The sequence below is a fragment of the Capsicum annuum genome, chromosome 12, assembly GCF_002878395.1.
Source record: "Capsicum annuum cultivar UCD-10X-F1 chromosome 12, UCD10Xv1.1, whole genome shotgun sequence".
Classification (NCBI taxonomy): Eukaryota; Viridiplantae; Streptophyta; class Magnoliopsida; order Solanales; family Solanaceae; genus Capsicum; species Capsicum annuum.
In genome coordinates, this window is record NC_061122.1 from 3,974,654 (window position 1) to 4,001,155 (window position 26,502).

Below are 26,502 nucleotides of genomic sequence, written 5' to 3' on the forward strand. Positions count from 1 at the left end.
CAAAACTAAAAAAAAGTGACACAAGCCTTAAATATTGAGTAGAGGTGACAATTTTAAAATTAGTGTTAATGACACTAATTTTAAAACCCTCAAATTTTATTATTTACACAAAGATCCCTACACCATCACCACCACTCTTCCTCCACACCCTTTTTGTTGCCGCCCGCCGCCGCCACCTCCGCTTCCTCCACCCCATACAGGTAAACGTTACGTACTACAAACAGGTAAAAGTAACCTAACAGTGAAAATTCCTTACAGTGAACAGTGTATATAACTTAAACGTACTTCTAATAGTAGTTCAACATTAACCATGAGCCAATATCAACATCAACAACAAACATTGTTAATCCCACAAGTCGGGTCGGGAGAGGGTGGGTGAATACGCAGCCTTAGCTCTACCCAGTGAAGGTAGTGAGGCTACACCCAATAGACCCTGACTCAAGAAAAGAAATGGCTTCGCCCGGATTTGAACCGGAGACCTTCAGTGTAACACACTGACGTGATAACCAACTACACCACGAAACCTGGTTCCATGAGCCAATAATATATCAAAGAGAATAATAAAAGCTCCCGCTATGCGCGGGGTTCGGGAAAGAACCAAACCAAACTGGTCTTTTGTACGTAACAACACTACCCTGCATTTCTGCAAGAGGCTGTTTCCGCATTTTCCCAATTGAATACTGCAAAAAGTTGTTAAGAGCCTCAATATGTCCTGCAAAAAGTCTGCAATTTGTCTCCTTTTTATAATAAAAACTAAGTTTAGACTTTAGACAGCCTGCCTAACAAAGCCAGAAATCTGTACAACAAAAACATTTTAAGCCTAGTTTACAAAGGATGAGCATTTACAAGATTTTCGACAACTGAAGCGATGATTTACTCGAGCTCTAACTTGATTTCGGGGCAACTCTGAGCAACGTTTTCCTCATCTTTTTCAACTATGATACCGCCAGTGATTCCAGCAATAAGCAACTTCCCAATTTTTGATTTCCATTCCACGCTTTGTTTCTCCGATACTCTGTCATGATAAACTCTATCATAATACTTAAGCATTGTTCCCAGCGCGGTGTTAGGCACCCAACCATATGATTTTAACACTTTTGCCTCTCCTTCGCTAAGATCTTTTCCGACCTGTGTGCAAACAATGGAAGCATGAAAAAGTTTTCAAAGAGATAAAGATTTGACATCGTAAGCAGAAAACAGGTTGGTAAGATACATGAATAATTCTGGATGTCGAAAGACCATTTGAGGACATTTCCACTTGTATTGTAGACATTTTCTATAGCCTAAAACCATCGAATACATGTACAAAATGACATCCACAATGATTAAGCCATGTCTCTATTGAGATTTTAACATTCCAAAAGGATCATATTACAGGCCGTAGGTAGGAATCAGGGTACGGAAACAAGAAAAGAGATTTAACTTAAGACATCACAGAAATTTGTCGTTTAAAGCAATCTGCGTTCAAGTGTTTCCTCAATAGATGATGGCTTTCAGTCAATCTAGCAGCTAACGCAGTAGAAAACAATGCCCAAGTCAAGCAAGTTTGGTCTCATAATATGAGCCAAATCTTGGAAAACCAAAAGTTTTCATACTTGCTTAATATGCCCTTAAGAGATAAAACATATCGATATAAGTTCATAACCGATAACGAACTTCTTACACGTTCCTTACATACAATAACCACAACTACTACTACGCCTCAATACCAAGCAAAGTTTAAAACATGATCTCTCTTCATCTGGCTTCCGATCAACTGGATAATATGTTTTACCATTAACTAGGAGAGAGCATGATACTGTAGTTCAGGAGTAAAATTTGCCAGATTAAATTTTCATGCAAGTCTTCCTATACAACAACATACCTAGTGAAATCCCACAAGTAGGGTCTAGGGAGGGTGGTATGTACGCAACCTTACCCCTACCTTATGAGGGTAGAGAGGTTGTTTCCAATAAACCATCAGCTCAAGCAAAGCATGACAAAACGAAAAAGGAAAAGAGAGAACAGTTGAGAATACCAGTGGTACCTACATATAATACAGTAACCGAAGCAAAGGAAACAAGTAGAAATGAAATACTAATATCATTGATAAGGGAAACTAGAAGCGCAACTACCTACTAACCTTCTACCCATATCCTCAACCTTCATATCCTCCTATAGGGTCATGTCCTCTGTAAACTGCAGATGTTTCAAGTCACGTCTAATCACCTCTCCTCAATACTTCTTCACCTATCTCTATTTCTACTCAGACCCATCATAGTCAACGTATCACATCTCCTTTTCACATGCCCGAACCATCTGAGATTCGCTTCCCTCTTCTTGTCCACCCACAATCAATGAAAGTCAAAAAGAATCTGAACAGTGAACGAGAAGTCGTACAACAGATGATTTGTTGTCCATATCAGCACAACTTATGTCCATGCTCGTTTGGAGGTGTTCATTATGTGTACTTTTAGCAAGCATAGGTGCTTAATGAAACCTTCTACACCCTTATAGTGAAAAGAAAAAGCTCCAGCAAAATCCCATAGAAGAGAAGAATATACTGAAGTCTTCTCTTTGTTCCCAAACCTAATCATACCCCTCCCCGACTTTGCTTTCTAAATTTCTTTTTTCCTCCTTCCCATTTTCCTTCCATTCCCATACTTCCAACAATAACTTCCTATCACGATTAGGCAACTCAGCTGCAATTGATGGTTTTGCACTAAACAAGCGAAAGACGGTACTTGTTTCTAAAAAGTTAATTCATTTCGTCCTACATTTCACTTTCAAAATCCCATCGCCTATTTAGAGCAATATCGCCCCTTTATCATTCCCATTCTTTCTTCTTTTCTTAGGTAACAAGAATTACCCTAAACAAACATTTAGAAAGAGGTAGCCCAAAGGTTGATCCTTTTTTAAATCAATGAAGGGGCTAAATTTCGTAAAGAAAGCAGACGGAGAACGAGAGACAGAATTGGCATTGATCAGACATATAGGAGAGATCAATCTGCTAGTTTCTCCTAACTCTCATTTTAGACAAACTTCACAGAGAACTTATTGTTACAGGATCGTCTGCTTTGCCATTACCAGCTAGTGATAAATCAGCTCAGACTTCCTTCTCGATCATTCATCTTCCACCACATTAACCACTATGTAAGTTAGAAAATAGCATCTAGTTTAAATACTGATCATATCAAATTTCAGCAAAGAATAACATCTGTATCAAGTTACTAGTTGTCTTATCCCCTCAATAAGAAGCCCGTGTTCAATTGAAGATTCACAGAAACCAAGTAGAAACAAGCAGAAGGGTCTCCACAAGATCTAAGGAAGCTTTACTAACATCGACGAGGTGGACATAAATAAAAATATATTGGATCAAATGTGGACTCAAATCGGACTCCTCCAGCTATAAGGAGTTGGTCGAGAGATAGTTCATGCTACATGTAAAACAATATGGTTTTAAGTAATTCTGCATAGTTACTTCCTAGTAAAAACTGACAGAAAGAAAATGCAATGAGATAAAGCAGTTTTATGAAGCTCACCAAAGGATTAACATTAGCCAAACCAATGCCTTCACTATCTTTATGATCTCACCAATTTAAGGGAGTTCACCTTCCTTGTGCAAGTACACAAAGTCAAGTAGAGCATATTCCACACAATCATAGGCAAAAGATTCATAAAACTGCACCTCCTTTCAATTAACACTAATACCTCTCGTTCTACACCAGACAAATCCAACTTCCTCTTAACATTTTCTAGGGCTGTTAAAGGTTCTACTTTAACTGCTTCTACCAGGCTATAATTGTCTCCGCTCACAGACCTGCTTCATCTTCCTATCAAGGCTTCTACTTTTACCACACAGATTTAGCCCTTGACTATCGTATAACGACTGCTTCCACTAAGATGATGTTTTTTAAGAGTTCCACCAAGGTGCCAAATGTTCCTATGACAGGTTAAAAAGTTAGCTAGCTTGACAACTTCAAGCACAACCTCTCCCTTTTCTATCCTCTATCTTCTTTTTGTACAAGTAGAAGTTTATGGTCGTTTTGGTTTAGAATATGGAAGTATGGAACTGTTCCCGTTGATGGTGACCACTTCATCTAAAAGTTCAAGCCATTAGAGATAGAACACCTATGTTTATTATTTTAGGCTAGGAACATGCCCCGTCACAAGGAAAGACATTTTTTTTTTCAAAAACCAAGTACACGGAAATATTTCGTTAATGGTGGCAGTAACCTTCTGACTACTCTAATATCATACTGAAACGCCTCATCTAAAAGCTTAAATTGTTAAAAGAATGAGCATATACAATTATTTATTTATTTTAGTTCTGCAACAGTTTCAGATTGGAAAAGTTGATAACCAACATTTCAGGGTTACGGCTAAACAGACTGATTATTTTATCTAGTTACCAAATTCCAATCATGATAGTGGAAATGATTTAGCATGAATTAAGAGTAAAGCAACATTGACAACTAAAAAGTTTGTTGAGGAAGTGTAACAATCATCTATGCCCCCAACCTATTTCATCTACAGCCCCAACAAAAACGGATGTAGATGAAGTGGCACAAACCAGGATTTCATATTAAATCTCATAGGAAAAAGGAAAAAGAGAGAGCAAGGGACAAATACAGGTTAAAGTAAAAGCAACTATTTCTCACTTCAAATGACGCCAAAGAAAGTTGTAACTCGATTCTCCCCTCCCAGGGGAAAATGGGCCACAATAAATTTGGTCAAATCAACATCAGTAACATGAAAATGGGAACATCATAAGAAAACTAATATAGCAGCAGCTAAGGTAAATACCGTGAGTGTTCTATTCTCGATCAGGGTGGCTCTGCTACAGCTAGTAAGCTTCATAGCAATTACCAATCGCCTGATTTGCCAATCAATAGGGGAAGAATCCACTAGTTCAAAGAAGTATGTTGCATAACCATATTCAGGACGCTCAAGCACAATCCTGCATGTATGTAAGTATAAATTCTGATGGATCCTGAAACACTACAGGACCTTAGAATCACAGAGTGGCAGCCAACAACCAACCTGTTATGCCTTTCAAAGACAAAAATAAATGACTGGAGATCTCGGCACCAGCCCCATTCAACAGGCCACTTTCGGGATTGTAGATACCGTGCCTAAAGTGTAATTTGAAAAAGAAAAAGGGCAATACATATGAGATAACAATGATACAACATGTTAAAATGAATATCGACAACTAGAGTTTGCACCAAATTAATGCCTATACCTGCTCAATGAGAGAAAACAGACAAGCCAAACAATAGCTAACTTTTTCAGCTCTTGTACACTGGAGTGGAGCTAGCTTTAACAATGACTGTCGTTGGGAGGAGAAAAGCTAAACAACAAGATAACACAACATCAAATAAATGGATCAGTACCCTGCCTAAAAAGATATAACCAGAAAAATCCAAATCTATCTCTCTGTATCTAAATATTATTATAAAAGCACAAATAATAATGTTGAATGACCAAAATAACATCAACTATTCAGTCTAAGGAATTTGGAGAATAACAAAAACTTCTACACCAACTTATCTTATTGATATAACAATCTTTAAAAATTTAGATAATTTCTTTACAGTTTTCTTCTAATGTTATTCAATAGAATCAAATGAGAAACAAAGCCTTAACAAATAAACTAATTTTAAGTAGCTGACTGTTTGACAAATTTATAAATAAAAAATCTATTGCTATTAAATTAACCACGTACCAATTGATTAGATATACTTGCTATTATCATGTTTATGACCAATGATTAATTTATGTTAGATGCAATAGAGCATCTGTGACCATCATACGTTGCAACTACCTTTAATGGTAGTTGAATTGATTTCGTGTAAATATTTAGAGTAGATAAACTTTACCATTATTGTAAAACGAACTTTCTTCCTACATAGAATTTTAAATAAATGTAATCTATTGTTTCTTAATAAACAATTAACTGAAGATCTGCGTGCAAAGCACGTACCTAGAAACTAGTAAGGACATCGGGCTGGTGATGTGACACTCTCTAAGGCCTCAAATACTATTTATCATTTTTGTAGTTTTTTTGACTTTTTCCTTAATATTTCCCTTTCAACTTAACATACAAGAGGCCAAAAGTCACGACTTAATATACAGTTATTACTCTTTAGAAAAAACATTGCCATTCCCTAAAACATTACTGTTGTTCCTCCATCAAAGAGCACAGTTGTTCCTGCAAGTGACATGATTTCAGAGGTCAGAGAAGTAGGCTTACCATTTAGAATTCCACAATTAGCAAAGATCCGAAAAATTGTTGTTGATGGTTAGCTCAGGAATTAGGCCCTTCTTGAGTTTCTTAGCAGTTATTTTTTTACATATCAATGACTGTCCTTTTCAAATAATTCACTAGTTGAAATTACCATTATCCTTTGTCATGCTTGCCAGTTGATTATTGTGGGTTCAGGATATAAATTGATATTTTTGCAATTGGAATGTCGAAATCATGAAGTTATTCAATGAGTTAATAACTTGAAATTAGCTACTATTTGATTTTTGAAAAATTTGACAGTCTCTTTGATGAGAAGCGGTGGATGTAGATATCTGCTATCATGATACTGCGCTTGGAAGAAAAGTAGTTGGCAGCTTGTTGGTGAAGTGGGGCCGTTTCTAGTTAGAACCAGATAATTACAACAATCCAGAGTTGTAGAACAATTGCATGAGTGAAATTTAAATTTGGGCATAGAAAGAGGAGGATTTTTAGATAGCTAAAGTGAGACACGGAGACAGAATTGAATGCTTTTTGATATCTTTTAATGTGAAGCAGCCTTTTAAGCTGTAAACCGTTTATATTCTTTTGTGAACAGAAGCCATTCATGTCAATTAATAGAATTGTCAAATAGTTCATCAAGCCTTGACGGTAAGATTGAAATATTTGGCAACTTTAGGATTGTGAAACGGAAGAGAAAATAAGAGGGAACTCGGCTTAATTATTCCCTCAAACTATTGGGGATTTAAATAACTACGTTTAGCACCCAAGGGTGTGGCCTAGCGGTCAATGAAGTGAGTTGAGAACCTGAGGTCTCAGGTTCAAATCCTAGGAGAGACAAAAAAAAAACTCTAGGTGATACTTCCCATTTGTCCTAGCCTTGGTGGACATAGTTACCTGATACCTGTTGTTGGTAGGAGGTGACAGATATCTCGTGGATTTAGTTTAGGTGTGCAAAAATGGCTCAGACACCACGATTATTAAAAAAAAAATTGGTTGCTTATAAGAACGGGTTTAGGGTTTTGCAAAATATTTTTTCGAGAAAGGCAACTTGCATTATAAACAATGGAATATACATAGTATTCTACTAATACTTACAACCAAAAATTACAAGAGGAAAATCTCCTAAGGAACTCATCAGTAATCTAAAATACTAGGATGTTTTGGGTATTGCAGAGGTTACATCAATTGGACTTACATGGTCTCGCTATAGTTTGGTAATTACTTCAGCTGAATTTTTATGTTAGTTTTAGTGGATTAAAGTATATCTTTTAAATTACGTTTTAAGCAAAACTCACATCCCAAAAACAAGCTTAAAGGGGGTGGATTGTTCAAGCCTTATAAGGAGGCCCAAGGACCCTCTTTTCACCGATGTGGGAGATTTCCCTTCAACACCCTCACCTCCTCCCCTCAAGCCCAAATTTGGACATTTTTTTTAATTTGAGGTTTCATCATCCAGTTCACTACATGACATTCATGGATCGGGGTATCCCCCGCGACAATTGTTCCTGGGGCCGACATTGAGTCCAGCTCTGATACCATGTTAAATTAGGTTTTCCGCCTAATTCAGGCCTCCATAAGCTAGCTCAAAGGGTGAAAGATTGTCCAACCATATAAAGAGGCCCAAATACCCTTTTGTTACCAATGTGGGAGTTTCTCCTTTCATCACATTGACAAATTAACCTATGTGTTGACAATTTATAGAATATAGTTCTTTAATATCCAGTATACATAATTGTGGGCATTAAGAGAGGTGATGTGGCACTCTTTCGAGGAAGAATTTCTATTCATCTTTTACCTCAATTTTTTGCTATTTATTCCTTTTATTTTAAATTATGTGATACTTTAAATTTTGAAGTAAATAAAGTCACCTCATTAATTCTCTACATAATTACATATGTTCAAAATACTAATATTTCAATCCCAACAATTATTATTAATGAAAATAATGTTACTTAGAAACAACATTACTTACTAGTTATAAATGGACGAATCTATACATGAGCATGTTCCTTCTCCTTCCCGTTGTCTTTCTCTTTCTTCTAATTGTTCTATTTTTCCTCTGCATTAATGTTTCTTTTTTATAACCGTGGTATCTGGGTCAGCTTGCACGCACCTCGACTAGTTCCACGTTAATGTTTCTTCTTTTGCCCCTTCATATCTATTACATTCTATCTTGACAATTATTACTATGTGTAACTAATATATAATGTTGTGGGATGCTTTTCAGTTTCCTAATTATTTTCTCTAATTAATGCACGTTCTTTAATTTACTTATTCGTATGGATTACTTCAATTTCTAGATACTATTATTATTGAAGTTCAACATATTAACCACTTGCAAATTGTAAGAATAAGGGAAAACAAAAATGTTATGTGTTGGACTTAAGTTAAAACTCGGTGTTTGCAATAGGAATAAAGATTCCATGTTCTATAATGTTTAGGTCAATTCTCCATTCTATTATTTGTTTTCGGAAAGTAGGATACCTATAAAAGGTTATTGAGACAGAGAGATAAGGAATGTAACAAATTTATTATTGATTCTTTTTAGCTTACCAAGGGCATGCCCCTTGATAGGAGAGTGAGGAGATCAAGGATTAAGGAAAGAGGCTAGTAGTAAATAGTTTAGCATCTTGTTTTTTAATAAGATATTAATTTGTATTGATTTCCATTCATTTTTAGGACATGTAAACTTCACTATTAAATCCTAAAAGGTGAGGGAATAATCAAGCCGAGTTCTTTCTTAATTTCTCTTTCGTTTCTCATGTTATTAGAGCTTGGTTAAGGCCAACAACATAGGAAGAGAATATTTCGACCTCAAAAACTTTTCCGGCCAAATTCTTGGTTGTCCGAACAGATCTCTATTTTTGTAGGTGTTGTGATTAAACCAAGATCACCACGAGAAGCAGAAGACCTCAACAACCAAACCCAAACCAACGTCATCCCGGACATACCATCCACGCGTTGGTAGAAAGCCCGCCAGTTCAAGTGAGATCTACCCATGCACCGGCATGTGAGCACCGTTGTAAGTGTTGTGACCAAACCAAGACCACCACGAGAAGCAGAAGACCTCAAGAACAAAACCCAAACCAATGTCATCCCAGACATACCATCCACGCGTCGCCGGAAAGCCCGCCAGTTCCATTGAGATCTACCATGCAGCGGCATGTGAGCACTGTTCCGGCCACCTTCAAGCGTGTTTCTATACTCAAACACACTCTCCAACTGATTTCAACACTACCAATCCAAGTTCCGCCTGATTTTGATCACTCCTGGCAATTGGCAATTGGATCTGATTATTCTAACAAGGTCACCTAGCAATTCCGAGTAGACCTATACTTGCTACACTATTTTCTAACCACTTTTCGGTGAGGCAATCATTGCTCCGACAACTTGTCAGGGTCACCGTCTGATAGACAATCCACTTCTGGATACTGTGTTCTATTTGGGGGAAATTTGGGTATTGAAAAATAAGAAACAAAATATAGTTGCTAGATCTAGTGCAGAGGCAAAATATTGAGAACTATAGCAACGACAAGATGTGAACTCATATGGATCAAGCAACTTGAAGGAGTTGAACTTTAGAAAGATTGAAGAAATGGAACTTGTGTGAGATAGTGAAGTTGCACTTCAATTGCATTGAACCTAGTGTTTCAAGAGAGGGCCAATCACATAGAGATTAATCATTTATAAGAGAAAAGGTACTCTCAACCTCTCAGGAGACATCGTCACAAGGTTTGTGCGGTCAGGTGATCAGCTTGCAGACATATTCAACAAGTCCCTTGCAGGTCCTTGGACAAGTTATATATGTAGCAAGCTTGGATCATATATGGTATATAGTTGGTAGCCTAATTTACTCCCATCATAATTACGTATCGATTTGTACTGATTTCCTTTCCATTTTTAAGACGTTAAGCTTAGCTTTAAAAAATTGTTAATTGTGGTGTCCGGGCTAGCTTTAGTGCACCTCAACTGATTCCACGGGATATATGTCACCTCCTACCAACAACAAATATTAGGTAACTCTATCCAGGCTAGAATAGATGGGAAGAAATCACCTGACGTTTTGGTCTCTGTTGGGATTTAAACCTGAGACCTCATGATTCTTGCCCACTTCATTAACCACTAGGTCACACTTTGGGGTGCTAAACTTAGCTATTTAACCCCCAATAGCTTGAGGGAATAATTAAGCCAAGTTTTTTGTTATTTACTCTTTCGTTTCACAATCCTAAAGTTGCCAAATATTTCAATCTCACCATCAAGGCATGATGAAGCTTTGACAACTCTGTTAATTGACTTGAGTGGCTTCAGTTCACAAAAGAAAATAAAAAGTTTACAACATAAAAACGATGGTTCACATTAAATGATATCAAAAGGCATTTGATTCTATCTCCATGTCTATCACTTTAGTTATCTAAAAATCCACCTCTTCCCATCCCAAACTTAAATTTCAGTCATGCAGTTGTTCAACAACTCATGAGTGTTGTAATTATCTAGTCCTAACTAGAAATTGCCCCACTTCACCAACAAGCTGCCAACTACATTTCTTCCAAGCGCAATGTCATGATAGCAGATATTTGCATCCACCGCTTTTCATCAAAGAGACTGCCAAAATTTTCAAAAATCAAATAATAGCTTAAACTTCAAGTTATTAACTCATTGCCAACTGATATCAATCTATATCCTGAACATACAATAATCAATAATCAACTGTCAATCGTAAGCAAGCATGGCAAAGGATAATGATAATTTCAATCAGTGTTTTAAAAGGCGTTCCTAGGGCGAGCCATGGGGCGGGGCGTAGTAAAAACACCCTCGTGCGATGGCGAAAGTATCATGAGGTGTAAACCTCGTCAGCCTGGGCGTACGCTTAGTCGGTGGGCGAGTTTCTAATTTGGAGCGTAAACCCAGAAAAACTCTCCTAATTAAAATGTAAAATGCTAAATAAGTATTTAAATTAATACCAAAAAGCATAAAATTCAACTTGTTATTACATTTTAAAAAGTTAAAAGGCATAAAAATTTAAATATTTTTATTCCTAGCTCAATTTTATTCTCTCTTTGGCTTTCATTAGCTAAAGGGGGAAATACTCAATGAGCAAACTACAAAGTAAAAATACATCACTCTTCATGTAGGTTCCTTCTTTGGATTTATTTGTTTACAAATTAATTTTTTGATATAGCGATGGATGTTTTGACGCAGCTTATTCAGGGGGAGGTGCCTCGGTGTATGTTATTTGTTGATGATGTTGTACTGATTGATGAGACTCAGGTAGGTGTTAATGATGAGTTGGAGGTTTGGAAACATAACCTTGAGTCCAAAGGATTTAGGTTGAGCAAGACTAAGACGGAGTACTTGGAATGTAAGTTTAGTAATTTGTCATATGAGGCTGACGTGGTGGTGAAGTTGGATTTTTAGGTTACTCCAAAAAAGGAGAGTTTCACTATCTTAGGTCTATGGTTCAGGGGAATGGCGAGATAGATGAGGATGTCACGCACGGTATTAGTGCAAGGCAGTTGAAATGGAGACTTGCTTCGGGAGTCTTGTGTGATAAGGAGGTGCCTCTTAAGCTTAAAGGTAAGTTCTAAAAATGGCAGTCTGACTGGCTATGTTGTACGGGACAAAGTGTTGGCCAATTAAGAACTCCCAAATCCAAAAGTTGAAGGTGGCGGAGATGATGTTGCAATGGATGTATAAACTTACCAGGAGTGATAGGGTTAGAAATGAAATTATTCATAAGAAGGTGGGAGTGGCTTCGGTAGAGGACAAGATGCGAAAAGTGAGGTTGCGGTGATTTGGGCATGTGATGAAAAGGGGCACGGATGCTCTAGTTCAGAGGTATGAAAGGCTGGTTATGGATGGTTTTCGGTGGGGTAGAGGTAGGCCAAAGAAATATTAGAGGGGGGTAATTAGACCTGATATGAAGCAGTTACAACTTACAAAGGACATTACCTTTGATAAGAAGGTGTGGAGAACGCGGATTAAGGTAAAGGGTTAGTGGGCAGGAGTTCACCCGTAATAGTAGGTAAGAGTGCTTGTGTTTGTATCTACGCCTGTAGTTGCTTGCTCGTGGTGTTTTGGTGTTGTCTTTGATTTCGAATAGATAATTATAGTATTACCTTGTGGGTGCCTTATTTTCATTATTATCTAGCGGTCTATTATCCTATTTTTGCTGTGTGTTTTTATTTTTTTAATTTGTTTGTTGGTTATACTGTTATTTGTCCTGAGTCGAGGGTCTATCAAAAACAACCTCTCTACTTCATCTGAGGTTGTGATATGAACTGCGTACACTTTACCCTTCCCAGAGCCACTCTGTCTGAATACACTAGGTATGTCGTTGTTGTTGTAATCACTTTGCAAATTAATTTATAAATTTATCCCAAAGAAGAAAAGAGCTAAAGAGCTGAGAGACTTCAGACCCATCAATCTGATAGGAAGTGTCTACAAACTATTTCCAAAGGTGCTGACTGAGAGATTAAAAAAGGTGATAGAAAAACTAGTAGACTCTCAAAAAATGGCATTCATCAAGGGGAGACAAATAATGGATGAAGTTTTGGTGGCAAATGAAGCAGTGGACTTTAGATTCAAACAGAACAAACCTAGTTTTTTGTGTAAGCTAGACATAGAAAAGGCGTATGATCATGTCAATTGGGGTTTCTTTCTGGATATCCTACAGAGGATGGTTTTGGAAGTAAATGGATAAACTGGATTAGGCAGTGTACCTCAACAGTGTGCTTTTCAGTCCTTATTAATGGATCCCAAACAGGTTTTTCAAAGCTCAAAGAGGATTAAAACGACGTGATCTCCTAGCCCCTTTCCTATTTATTTTGGCAATGGAGGGTTTGAACAATATGGTGAAAAATGCTAAGCGGATCAGTTGGATCAGTGGTTCTGAAATGGATAGAAGGGCAAACAACAACATGGAAATAACACACTACAGTATGCCGATGACACATTGATTTTTGTGATGCCCACGCTGACCAATCGAAGTATCTGAGCGTGATCTTAGTACTATTTGAAAGCGTGTCGGGGCTTCACATTAACCGGAGTAAGAGTTCTATATACCCTATAAATAATGTTACTGATATGAAGTTCCTAGCATCAATCCTCGGAGGTGAAGTGGGAGTTTTGCTTACCATGTATTTCGGCATGACTTTAGGGGCAAAATCAAAATCCAAGGAAATTTGGAATGATGTTATAGAAAGGTGTGAGAAGAAACTATCTAGATGAAAGTCTCAATACTTGTCACAGGGAGGAAGAGTCACACGCATCAACTCAGTGTTAGATGCCCTACCTTCCTACATGATGACCCTCTTCCCTGTACCAATTAGTGTTATCAAAAGACTTGACAGCATCAGGAAATCCTTTTGTGGCATGGAAACAAAGAAAAGAAAGGTTTTTATCTAGTCAAATGGAAGGCTATAACAGGAAGCAAAAAGAAGGGAGGTCCGAGAATCAGGGACCTAAAAATGCAAAGCAAGGCTTTAAAACTTAAATGGCTTTGGAGATACACAAAGGAATACCAAATGCTATGGAAAAGAGCCATCAATGCTAAATATATGGAGGAGGGCAGGTAGATGACTAACGAGATAAACACTCCTTCTGGAGTAAGTCTATGGAAGTCCATCAGAGCCCTATGGCCTTTGCTGAAAACCAAGTACTCCATAAAAATTGCAGATGGAACAAAACAAACTTCTGGGCAGTTGTTTGGCTGGGTACTGAGAGCCTAAAAGAGAAATTTTCAGATATCGACAACATGATGCTTTACCAATACAGAACAGTGGTTGAGCAACGGTCAAAAGAGGGTTAGGATATCACTTTTAGAAGAATGCCAAATGATTAGGAAGCGAGTAGGGTGACTTTTTTTTTCACCTTCCTGGAGACTTGTAGAGGCTTAGAAGAAAGAGTTGACAAACTGTGGTGGAATAGTCACAGCAGCGGGAACTACAGGGTGAACATAGACTACAAAGATCTGAATATTAGCAGCCACCTGATTGAAGATTGGCCCTGGAAACATATTTGGAAGCCAAAGACCCCTTTAAAGGTCTCTTGTTTTGTATGGCTCTTCAGTAGAGAAGTTGGAGGATCTTTGTATTGCCCTGGAAACAAGATTGGCTTTTGTAAAACATTTGTTTCTCCATTGCAAAGTGACAAGTCAAGTATGGAGGATCTTTTTGGCACTCAGAGGGATCACCTGGACAATGCCAAGAAACATGGCAACAACCTTGGCAAGCTGGGAAGAAGTACGGAAGGAGACTAGAGACAGAAAAAGATGGAGCATTATACCAGCATACATATGGTGGACAATTTGAAAAGAAAGGAACTCTAGGTGCTTTGAGAATAGGAGCAGTACAGTTTTTTTTTGACAATTAGTATTGTTGCATTCCTCAGCAATTAAGGACTGTTGGCTACCTTCAAAATCACTGTTACATAAAATGGTTAGACTCTAGCTTTACAGCTCACCTAAGAAGTCTACCAAGTCATCTATTTCCTCTATACAACTTTCTTTACAACAAAAAAATAAAGACACTAAGCAACTCCATTTCACATCATGGATGGAATTGATCTTGTCTTCAAAACATCTTTCATTCCTCTCCTTCCATACTGACCACCAAATGCACGAGGGTATCATCCTCCATCATTTTCCCTGTCTCTTGCTCCCCCTCTTCTAATCCAGCAATTCATCAAGTTAGCTCTGTGTTCAGGCATGATCCACTGTCATTGTGAGGCTGAAAAACAAGTTCCAGATCTAGGTGGTAAACTTACTATGTAAGAATAGGTGATTGTTTGCTTCCCCATCTCATTACACAAGAAAAATCCAGTCACTACTATTGTCCCTTCTTTTGTAGTACTTCACGATTAAGACATGCTTTCTTTACTACTAGCCATGTGAAGCATTTTACCTTAGTTGGAACCATGCTCTTCCAGATTCTTTTCCATAACTCTGACCTCTCATTCCAAGCTGCATTATTTTCTTTTTTTGTAAAGCCTATTCACAAAAAAGATATTATTCGCCTTATGTTTCCATCTCAGAGAACCAGTTTCAGTAGTTGTGACTTGGATGTCCTCCAACAATTTCAACAACCCAGCCACCCTTCCTACTTCATAATCATTTAGATGTTTTCTAAAGTTCAGATTCCAACCTTGAGGGGACCAAATTCATTGATATGAACTTCAGGAGAGTTAGTTAAGGCTATTAAATCAGGAAAAGCTTCTTGGAGTGTAGTTTGCCCTATCCAAGTATCTTTCCAAAACTTGGTTCTATCACCATTGCCTACCTTGATTCTAGAGTCTGCATGCAGCTTTGGCCAAAGAGTCCTAATAGTTCTCTACACTCCCACACCATAGGTACTGTTAACCTCCTTAGTGCACCAAAAAGTATCTAGTTCAAATTTATGAGAAATGACCTCTTTTCAAAGTGAAGTTTCCTCCTAGTTGAATCTCCATAACCACTTCATCAGAAGACTGCTACTTTGAATTTTTAAATTTCTGATGCCAATTCCTCCCTGCATTTTGCTCAAATGAACCACTTCCCACTTCACCGGGTTATATCCTCCTCTTTCTTTTTTTTCATTCCATAAAAAATTCCTTCTTAGTCTATTCAATCTCTTCACCACACTAGCCGGGATAGGAAATAAGAACATCACATAGGTAGGAAGGGAATCCAAAGCTGAGTTTATAAGAGTGATCCTCCCCAAGGATAGATATTAAGCCTTCCAAAGGATAGATATTAAACAAAAGGGAAGGTTTGTCACTCCACATCCTAAGATCTGTACCATAATTTGAATGTTAGGAACTTTTATGGGGAAAATGTTACTTTTTCTCCGGTTAACCCTTAGCCCTGAAACAGCTTCAAATACCACCAGTAGTACTCTAATGTATCTAATTTTCTCTATTTCAGCTTCACAAATAATAATGGTGTCATCTGCATATAAAAGATGACAAATTTCCAAATCCCCCATATTACGACCCCTGGAAGCCTCTCAGCCAGCCAGTTATTTGGGTTGTTATATTTACCATACTATTGAATCCTTCCATAGCTAAAATGAATAGAAAGAGGGATAAAGGATCTCCTTGTCTCAATTCAGATAAAAATGAATTGTATTCTGCTTTTTCATTTTTGGTGTAGACTATCCTACTCAGTAGAAACGGTAGAAAATCTGGATGTACTAGACTCCATTTAGTTGTGTAGAATAACTGCAGGTTCTGTGAGTTCTTTTGTTGTAAATAGGGACCAATGCCCCCAAATCACTGCATATTTGTGAATATTAAAGTGAAATATACAAGTTACCAGTTTCAAAAAAAAAAAATTCTACTCAATTTTTTTACAAAGTCTAATTTGGCCTTTGAGATGAGCAGTTCTGATTATTTCTTTGTCAATTATTGACTTTGATTAACATTTTAAGATGAAATAGTTTTATATACATTTCCACTTTTTTTTATTTCATTGAATTTTTTATAATTTCTACGTAATTTTATTTCTAATTATTTATCTTTAGTATATTAATGAATAAAATATTAAAAATTAAATTCCATGGGCTTACGCACCGCCTCAAGGCTTACAACTCGCCCCGCATCAGGTAAAACGTCTCGTTTCACGCCCACACCTTTTAGAACACTGATTTCAACTAGTAAATTATTTGAAAAGGACAGTCATTAATATGTGGGGAAAAAAATCACAGTTCAGAACTCAAAGAAGGGCCTAATTCCTGAACTAACCATCTGTAACAATTTTCCCGGATCATTGAGAGACTAAAATTTATTGCATGCTTCAGCAGGGAACAGGTAACTATTACAAATATAAGCAGATTTCCTCCGCGATTAGTGACAAGAAAGATCATGAGCACATGTATGCAATACCTTAGATATAACAGCTTGAAGCTCTGAGAAGCTGTCTTCAGTGGACAAATCATCAAGAGGCTCATCCCTCTCACTTTCCCCATAAAGCTTAATCTCATCGACATTTACGCCTTTTGCAAGTAATACCTGCAAAGATCGATAAAGGCTATGAGCCATCTGACTTTTAACATTGCAATTTGATGGGAAAATACCTTCAAGAGTCCCGGAGCATCTTCCTCCATTGCTGTTTGAACCGAATCTCTGCAGTTTGTTGCATAAAGATATGGATTAAATGTGTACAGTATAAGTAAATACATACACATACATGTGAAGGAAAAACGGAGGATAGAGGCCATCCACAGTAAATGTAATTATGTAGCCATATACAAATCGATATATGCATATATAGAGCATATAGCCAGCAAAAAGAAAATTTACGTGACAGTTTTTCTTCGTTTCCGTGGCGGGTAAACTTTTAGTGGCTTAGCATGCGCAGATGAAGTGGGTATGCAATCAGAGACTGAGGAAACTATTTGGATTGAGCACTCTACAACTCTACCGAAATTATATGAAGGATCCCATCTCGTAGAGTACAGCTTCTTTCGCTCTGATAGCACCATATCATCCAGTTCATCTTCAGAAAGCTCATAGGTAATTCCATGATTACTTTTCACCTGAACCATGCTACTATGGGGCAAACTATCCGGTTCATTCTTCACAGCAGTTTCAACCATATTGTTATCCACAGGTTCAGCCTTGACATGTAGAAGGTCCGATATAGGAGAACTAACTTTCCTTTTCCCACGAAGTTCACGAGAATGATCAAAATCCATCTGAGTACGACAAAGCTGTCCTTCTACTATTCCAGCACTTTGAGAAATCTTGTCATCCATGAGTACGCTGGAAAAATTGGAAGGCTTATTCTGCACAACATACAAAAATTGGCAACTTCTAAAGTTTAACTTAGTAAAAAGGGAAATAACAAGATATGTACAGGTAATAAATTACTGACATCAAATTTCAATATTCCTTCCTCTTCCTAGAGATTGCTGGTAAACAATTATTTCCGGAATGATTAAAAAGACAATTTTCATAAAGACAATTTTCATAGCTTATTTCCTCCGGACCAAACATCCATGAGAGATAAAGAGAAAGGGAAAACTATTAAGCTAATAATGTAGTTTTCCTTCAAGTAATGCAGTATTGTAATTGAGCCAAATAATCACAAAGGAAAACCCCATAGCAGACTAACATATTTATGTAAAATGTTCTGCAACAAATATAGTATGCAACCAGCTGGATTTGAACCAGCAACCAAGAGGGATGTTCCCCAGTGCTTCCCTGAGCAAAGGTCGAACATATACCAACTTTTATGGCAAAGCTTGAAGGAGAACTGCCTAGTTGCAAGATGTAAAAACATGATTATGACAGTAGAAAAAACAAATTACACAGTATTACTAATTGCTTTTATTGCTTATAAATCTTGTCAAAAATAATCCAGTGCAAAAATTAGTAGCCCAAGAAGCTAGAAAAGTATTCTTAGAGTACCTAAAAATTGTAGCATATAGCTCGCAAACCTATGTCAATGGCAGCTGAGCACAGATAAGTAGCAACAGGATTTAGCACAACTGTGAAGCACAAATGTTGCGACTAAGCACAAGAACTTTGCATTCACATGTTGAAAAATACATATTTCTGGTTGAAGAATCAATTCAGAACACATTTTTTGAAAGGTAATATTATATAAATCATCAGCATGAAGCCATAGGAATTATTGCAATGGAACAAGAGACAGCTTCAAAGAACAGAAGAATAAGTGCAAATAAAGAATCTTCTCTCTATTAGCCTCACAAAAAATCAGAGAATCTGTATGAAAAAAGTGTGTGATGTACTTGGATTAACACATTTATTTAATCCTTGCAACTCCCATTGTAAACATTCTACTAAGGCCTTCCATAACCAAGGCTAGAGAGAGAGAGAGACACGCTTGCCTTGTCTTAACCCAAATTAATACATTTTTGTATCTTCATCAAACGAATCACGCCCATTTGCTTCCTGAGATGCCATATTAGGATGGCTAAGATGCCAGAACGGACGAGGAGTACTATAGCACATCACGCTAAGTAACTAGATATGTGCCAGTAGGAGTCCAATTTTGGGAAATAGAGCAAAACCTAGGCCAATTGTGTACAATACAAAGAAACAAAGGAGAGGAGGAAGTGGATATAAACCGCAGTGAGAATGCTAGCGATAGACGGAGTGGAAAGAGCACTACAAGACTACAATCAGTCAGTTTATCTCTCTCCTTGTTTTTTCTTGAGAGGATGGGGACAGAGATAGGTAACATTACCAATATTTATTTATTTATTCGATAAGGATTGCCAATATTAATAATTTAACCAAAATTCATGCTCTCATATCCAGTAAGTTATTAAGTTATTAGCAGTTAAACAATAATTTCACAGACGCAAACATCACAATTTTTAGAAACAAAGCCTCAATCAATTATTCAGCATCTTCATTTTTCTTATATTAAGTGTAGTTGATTCCTCAACATGCATAAACCATGATTGAGAAAAATCAAGCTATCAGTCAGGCTTCAATATGAATTGTCATTTAATACCTGTGAATCACATTTTTCATCTTCCTTTTTCACGACGGTATCAACTGAAGACATGCTCTCCTTTTTCACAACAGTATCAACTGCAGACCTGCACACGTTGCCATCAATGTTAAATGCAAAATGTACGCAACTTTTTTCCGAAAAGTTTTTAAGGATCAATAAAGAAATGAATATTGGGTCAAACTCAACCTTAAAAGCTAGTTCAAGAGGAGGATTATCCGAGCCATATAAAGAGATCAAGTCCCCAATCTCTTGGCCGATGTGGGATGGGTGCCCAACATTAGAGAAACAAAGAATTGGGATGGGTCCGATTCGGATACCATGATTAAAAAATGGAGGTTGGGCCTAACTCAAGCCCCAAAAACTAGCTCAAGAGGTGAGGAGTACCCAAAACTAATAAAGAGACCAAGTCCCCCTTCCACTAGCCAATGTGGAAGACTCAATAAGCATAACTAAATAGAAAGACATTATGTTAAGCTACAGTGAAAAGTTTTAAAACTTTTTCCCAATTATTGAAGGAGGAGCAACAAGAGGTACCACGTAGCATAACAACCAAAGCAATCGTGGCCAAAAGAAAAATTATATGCATATTCTACATTGATGTCTGTATGGACTTTGGTCAATTTGATGTCAATAGGTTAGAACATCGCTACATGCTTCTATGCATCTGTAAAATAGTTTCTACTTGGTTTTTATAGATGATTAAGATTTTTACTTTGGACTAGAATCCAGTGGCCAAGCAGAATGCACTAGTGGGAGAATGAGCCAACGACTTTTAAGAGTCTAAGCAGTCCTCATACTTCAAAGTGTTTTTTAAAGAAGATTACTCAACTTCTTTTACTCTTTCGCTAGCTTTTGAAGGTTTTGATTTTCCTTTGCTACTTCCTGGGTACATCATACAAATTCCTCCACTAGAGTTTCCCCAGTCCAAATCCCTGGTTGGTTACTTTCATTTTCTAACCTGCCTTGACCCTCTTTTCTTGTTTTAGTTTTACACTTGAGCAATACAAGAAAAAAAAGCATAGCACAATGAAAACATATCTGACACTTGACGAATGCACGAAAAAAAACATAGCAAAATGAACTTAACATATCCAATTGTAGAAAACAACAAAGAGATGCAGTTAAAATAGTGGACTAAGCGAAAGGCATGGATTACAATATTATGTTTTAATTTTATTTCACTTACAAAAACTCTTAACATAACATAATAGAACAGCTGCAAAAACTTCCATCTTTTTCGATTAAAACCCATCTTTTCAATAGTATCTCTGCTTTCACTTCCCTGGTTTTTTTCTCTTTTTGTTATATACCTCCAAAACTATGAAATGATCATTAAAAACTGCTATAACAATTCTCATTTTTTTCATAAAAATTCCATCTTTTGCAAAAGTACATCTTAATTTTTCTTTTTCCAACACTTTTATTAATCTGAGAACTAAACACAAGTAAACAGCCAAAAAGAATCATCTTTCTGTAATATCCCAAAACTGTAAACTAGCTATGAAAAATTATCTATTTCATCAAGTTGCTTTCCAAATAGCAAATCCAATGCATAAAAATGGGTTGAACTGAAAAACCAAACTCGCTCCAACACATGTGCTCAGTAGAATGGATAATAGAAGATTCAGCAGTACATCTTAATTTTTTTTACTTTACTTTTACTTCCAAAACTGTCAACTAAACACAATTGAAGAGCCAAAAACAAATCATCTTTGCCAAGAACTTTTTTCTTCCCTTGTAATTTCCGAAACCGTAAAGTAGTCACTCTAAACTACATTAAAAAGAGACACCCATGGGTGTGGCCTAGTGGTCAATGAAGTGAGTTGAGCACCATGAGGTGGGAAGAAAAACACAGTAGGTGATTTCTTTCCAGTTGTTCTAGCCTTGGTAGACAGAGTTACCTAGTACCGACAGTTCATGGGAGGTGGTAGGCAACTGCCGAATTAGGCCGGCAAGCTGACTCGGACGTCACGGTTATCAAAAAGAGATTAATCTACCAAAAACTTATCTATTTCATCAAAGTTGCTTTCCAAATAGCAAATTCAATGCATACAAAAATCTAAAAAAAAAAAAAAAAGAAATCTACCAAAATCCTATTTATTTCATCAAAATTGCTTTCCAAATAGCAAATTCAATTCAGAAACTTATCTATTTCATCAAAGTTGCTTTCCAAATAACATTTTAAAAAAAAAAAATCCAACAAAAAACTTATCTATTTCATCAAAATTGCTTTCCAAATAGCAAATTTAAATTCAATGTATTACAATAAAACTACAAAACAACAACATACCCACTGAAATCCCACATGTAAGGTCTAGTAAAGTGTGTGCAGACCTTACCACTACCTCGTTGAGGTAGAGAAGCAAATTCAAAACTTATTGCAACAACAATAACGCCAATGAAATTCCACAAGTAACATCTAGGAATTGTATGCACACCTTACCAATACCTCGTGGAGGTCAAGAGGCAAATTCAAAATTCAATACAACAACAACAACACCAGTGAAATCCCACAAGTAAAGTCTAGGGATGGTAGAGTGTACGCACACCTTACCACTACCTTGTGGAGGTAGTGGTAAGGTCTGTATACATGCTACATGTGAGATTTCACTTGGTATGTTACTGTTGTTGTTGTTTTGAATTTTGAATTTGCCTCTCGACCTCCACGAGGTAGTGGTAAGGTCTGTGTACACTTTACTGGATATTACGTGTGAGATTTCACTGGGTATGTTATTGTTGTTGTTGTATTGAATTTTGAATTTGCCTTTCGATCTGCACGAGGTAGTGATAAGGTCTGTGTACACTCTACTAGACGTTACGTGTGGGAATCCACTAGCGTTGTTGTTGTTGTGTTGAATTTTGAATTTGCTTCTTTACTTCACAAGATAGTGGTAAGGTGTGTGTACAATCTACCATCCCCAGACGTTACTTGTGGGGTTTTACTGGATATGTTGTTGTTGTATTGAGTTTTTAGTTTTGAATTTGCGTCTTGACCTCCACAAGGTATGTCTTACCACTACCTCGTGGAGGTCGAGAGGCAAATTCAAAATTCAAAACAATAACAACCACATACCCAGTGTAACGTCTAATAAAGTGTACGCAAACCTTACCACTAACTCGTCGAATTTGAGAGGCAAAATTCAATACAACAACAACAACAGTAAAATTCCACAAGTAACATCTAGGAATGGTAGATTGTACACACACCTTACCACTACCTAGCGAATCGTAAAGAAGCAAATTCAAAATTCAATACAACAACAACAACAACGCCAGTAAAATTCCACAAGTTGCTGGCTCGGACACCACGGTTATAAAAAAAAAAAATCCACAAGTTACGTCCAGGAATGGTAGATTGTACGCACGCCTTACCACTACCTCGCGAACGTAAAGAAGCAAATTCAAAATTCAACACATAAAAAAAAAAAAAACTCACTTCAACACCTGGTTAATTCCACTTCCACGCTTGCTATTCGCTTTCGTAAATCGTCGACCCACCAGCATTTCGTCAACCTCATCCATCTCCTTCTCCGCCTTCGCAAATGCAGCATTCATTTCTTTGTTAACATCCATAACCATTTCTTTCTACAAAAATCAAACAAAAAAATCGCTTTTTCTAGGGTTTGAATAAACACAAAAGATGAATTTTGAATTGTATGTATATAGAATCAAATGCACATAAAAAATGTGAAGAGTGAGAGTAAGAAGAAGAAGAAGAAGAATTGTACCTTTTTGAATACTGTTTTTTTTTTTTGTGAGAAAATTTTTGGTTCTAAGATAACTAACTATAAAGGTGAGCAATATTGGATTTTGCAAAATCTCTCTATTTGGCGCGATTTTGGTAAGTACTCTTTTGGTTGGATTGGAATTTTTTGGGCTTTTTTATGGACCGATTGCTCAAATATGTAATTTGCTTTAATAATAATACTCTAATATATTGAGTAAAACGAGAAAAATGAAGGTAGAGATGTGGTCAAACAAATATATGAAGATCAATATTTTTAAATTAAAATTTGATCCAAAATTTGAAGTCATATGGATAGAAAAAAAAAAATTCTCCTAAAAATGGTATAAACTTTAAAAAAATAAATTAAGGCTGATTTTAAGAATATGATACAAAATATGTAGTCAAACAAATACATGAAGTTAAATTTTAAATTTGATGTCTTGTGGGTTGAATGAATTTTTTCCCAAAAATAGTATAAACTTGAAAAGATTTTAAGACAGCTCTTTAAAATACGATTCAAAATATATGGTCAAATAAATATAAGAAGGTGAACTTTTAAAAGTTGATACAGATTTGAAATATTGAGGGCGAAAATTAAATTTCTCCCAAAATTGGATTTAACATTGAAAATTTTTTGAAGATTGATTTTAAAATCTGATTTAAAATATATGGTCAAACAAATATATGAAGTTAGATTTTTTTTAATTTTGATCCAAAATTGAAGTTTTTCGGGTGAAAATTAAATCTCTTCTTAAAATGGCTCAAACTTGAAAAAAAAAATTGAAGATGGATTTTTAAGATTTGGTTCATAATATGTAGTCAAACAAATATATGAAGTTAATTTGAAGTTATCCAAAATTTAATGTCTTGCCGGTGAAAATTAATTTTTTTATATAAATGATTTAAACTTTGAAATTGTTTTAGCTACAAATTTAGAATTATATTTTCTCAAAATGAGTCACTGTGGTATATGATGATTATTTTATCTAAGAATTACATATATATATACACAAATTTAAGTTAAATAATTACAAAAAATCCCCAATTGGTAAAGTAATTACATAAATCCCATAATAATTACAAAAATCCCTTTATTGGGTATTTTCTTTCTCATCAACATTATGCATGTAACAACCGGTTTCATCCTTCCGTCTTTTACTCCCTTATGCTCCCATTAACAAGCCGTTATTTACTCCATTTTTGAAACCCCTTTTTTTACGGCATACTTGAAGTAAAATCTACTTGTGGTTATCAAATTGTAAGTTATTCAACAGTTAATTGTTTTTAATATTGTACTTCCTTCAAGCTGGGGAAGGCTAGTTCAAGAACTAGAAAGATCTCACTTCTGTTTACTCAGACGCCTCTTTCTTATCGAAGACTCTGGCAGCTGGAACTCCATCGGCAGCGACTCTTACCACTGCAACCTAGGCACTCAGGCCTTGGAGCTGATTTGTCAGTCCACCGTTACCACAAACCTCTACTTTGAAGTGAAGCGACTTCGTTCATTCCCGAGTCCATAATTGCCATAGGATGAAACCCAGTAATGGCACATCAGCTTACCGATTCCTTAATAAGCATTCATTCCTGGACTTTACAAGTTACAAGTTATCCCCATATGGAGTCCACCCAAGGGAGAAATCCAATCCAATGGGTCACTGGGACTGGGCTTGACATCAAAGACAGAGAAAAGCGTATAAGCGCAAAAAAGGCAAATTGCCTGGGAAAATAATCCCAAGGGAAGCTTCTCGCTAGTGCTTTGCCCCACCACTGAACATTGCGTTGCTATGGTCAATAAACAGCCTTAAAGTGGTTCCGAATGACCTTGAGGAGGCCCCGGCGCAACACCTTTCTCGCTCGAAGGATCTATGAAAAGAACGTCCCACTACGAATTCCTATCCCATTAATATAGTACAGATAAATAATATATTCCAAGTCTGACTTTTAAAGCATACGCATTGAAAAAAACCTTTGGCTTTGGACTTTCTGCTTTGATAGATCTTTCCTCTCAAAATAGGTTTTTCAATTTTTTTGATTTTTTTTGTTCAACTTTTCCAAATCAAAGGTTTTTCGTTTTTTATTTTTTTTCATGTTCAAATTATAGTATTGTTCAAGCTTATTCAAGTTAAGTAGTTCGGCTTTTCGTTATTTTTCATATGGTACAAGTTAGATCTGAGATTTTCTTGTTTTTAGTTCGATTTTCAATACTGTTAACTTAAAATAGTGTTATTTGGTAATGGATAATCCTCCAAGTTTTAGTTTAGGAATTACTCAGTTAGATGCAATTGTACAAGATATTCCATTTGGATTTGTTCCTGCTACATTTGATGAACAGGATCCTGATTGGGCAGAGAATCGATCAAAGCACAGAAATGACCCCGTTACAATGAAGAAATTGACGTATAAGGCTGCTTCTAAATCGAAAAAATCTACTTCAAAAGTAAGTAAAAAGAAATTTGATGATTCCGGCCGACCACGTCTGCCGAAGGTATTTACTATGACTGTATGTTTAATTTGAGACATGTATAATATTACATCATACATTAGTGTTTCATCAAAGGAATGTATAATATAGTTGCTCTGAAACATTATTGTAAAGGTTATACATTCTAATAAAGCTGATATTATTTTTTGAAATGTATAAGTTAACTCATACATGTGTATTTTATGTTTATGTTTTGGTCTGTCATAATTTGTTAGATGTATACATAACCATCATATATGTAGTGTATATGTTGGACTGAAATTTTTTATAAATGTACTTTCTCTATATATTTTGGTCTGTTATAATTTGTTAAATGTTAGATGTATAAGATAACATCATACATTTATAACTGTAGTGTTATGTTGGACTGAAATTTTTATATATTTAAGCAGTTTAATTTTTAATGTATAAATAAACCTCATACATGACTAATAATTGTTTAATATTGATTTAATTTATGTTATGAAAGTATAAATGAACATCATACAATCAGTAACTATTAGCTAATTATGTCAATCAGTCAATGTATAAATAACTCCCATACATGACTAACTGTTTAATTGTCAATGTATAATTAACCCTCTTACATGACTAACAATTTA

The 26,502-nt window shown here is 36.2% G+C and overlaps 1 protein-coding gene and 1 non-coding gene across 3 annotated transcripts; both read right to left on the reverse strand.

Moving 5' to 3' along the window:
• Nucleotides 1-451: 451 nt before the first annotated feature.
• On the reverse strand, nucleotides 452-525 carry TRNAN-GUU. The gene has a single exon. It is a non-coding gene; the product is annotated as a tRNA-Asn (tRNA).
• Nucleotides 526-708: 183 nt separating this feature from the next.
• Nucleotides 709-23,591, reverse strand: LOC107870504. 2 transcript variants are annotated; one of them, XM_016717059.2, is made up of 10 exons: nucleotides 23,420-23,591; nucleotides 23,128-23,276; nucleotides 19,689-19,776; nucleotides 17,504-17,988; nucleotides 17,278-17,326; nucleotides 17,087-17,212; nucleotides 5,225-5,332; nucleotides 5,023-5,114; nucleotides 4,786-4,939; nucleotides 709-1,128 (listed from the first exon to the last, which is right to left on the reverse strand). In XM_016717059.2, the coding sequence occupies exons 2-10, from the start codon at nucleotides 23,268-23,270 to the stop codon at nucleotides 874-876; spliced, it is 1,500 nt and encodes a 499-aa protein (XP_016572545.1). In that variant the 5' UTR covers nucleotides 23,271-23,276; nucleotides 23,420-23,591; the 3' UTR covers nucleotides 709-873. The 2 variants fall into 2 exon arrangements, with proteins under 2 accessions (XP_016572545.1, XP_047256543.1); XM_047400587.1 differs by having other exon boundaries at nucleotides 23,128-23,225; nucleotides 23,420-23,590.
• Nucleotides 23,592-26,502: the final 2,911 nt, after the last annotated feature.

Excerpts from the sequence above, each read along its gene's own strand:
- LOC107870504 (XM_016717059.2), bottom strand. The coding sequence starts at position 23,270 with ATGGTTATGGATGTTAACAAAGAAATGAATGCTGCATTTGCGAAGGCG. Across the intron at positions 17,989-19,688 it reads ATGAAAAATGTGATTCACAG|AATAAGCCTTCCAATTTTTC; the intron begins GTATTAAATGAC and ends TATGTTGTGCAG. Across the intron at positions 17,327-17,503 it reads AAACGAAGAAAAACTGTCAC|AGATTCGGTTCAAACAGCAA; the intron begins GTAAATTTTCTT and ends AACAAACTGCAG.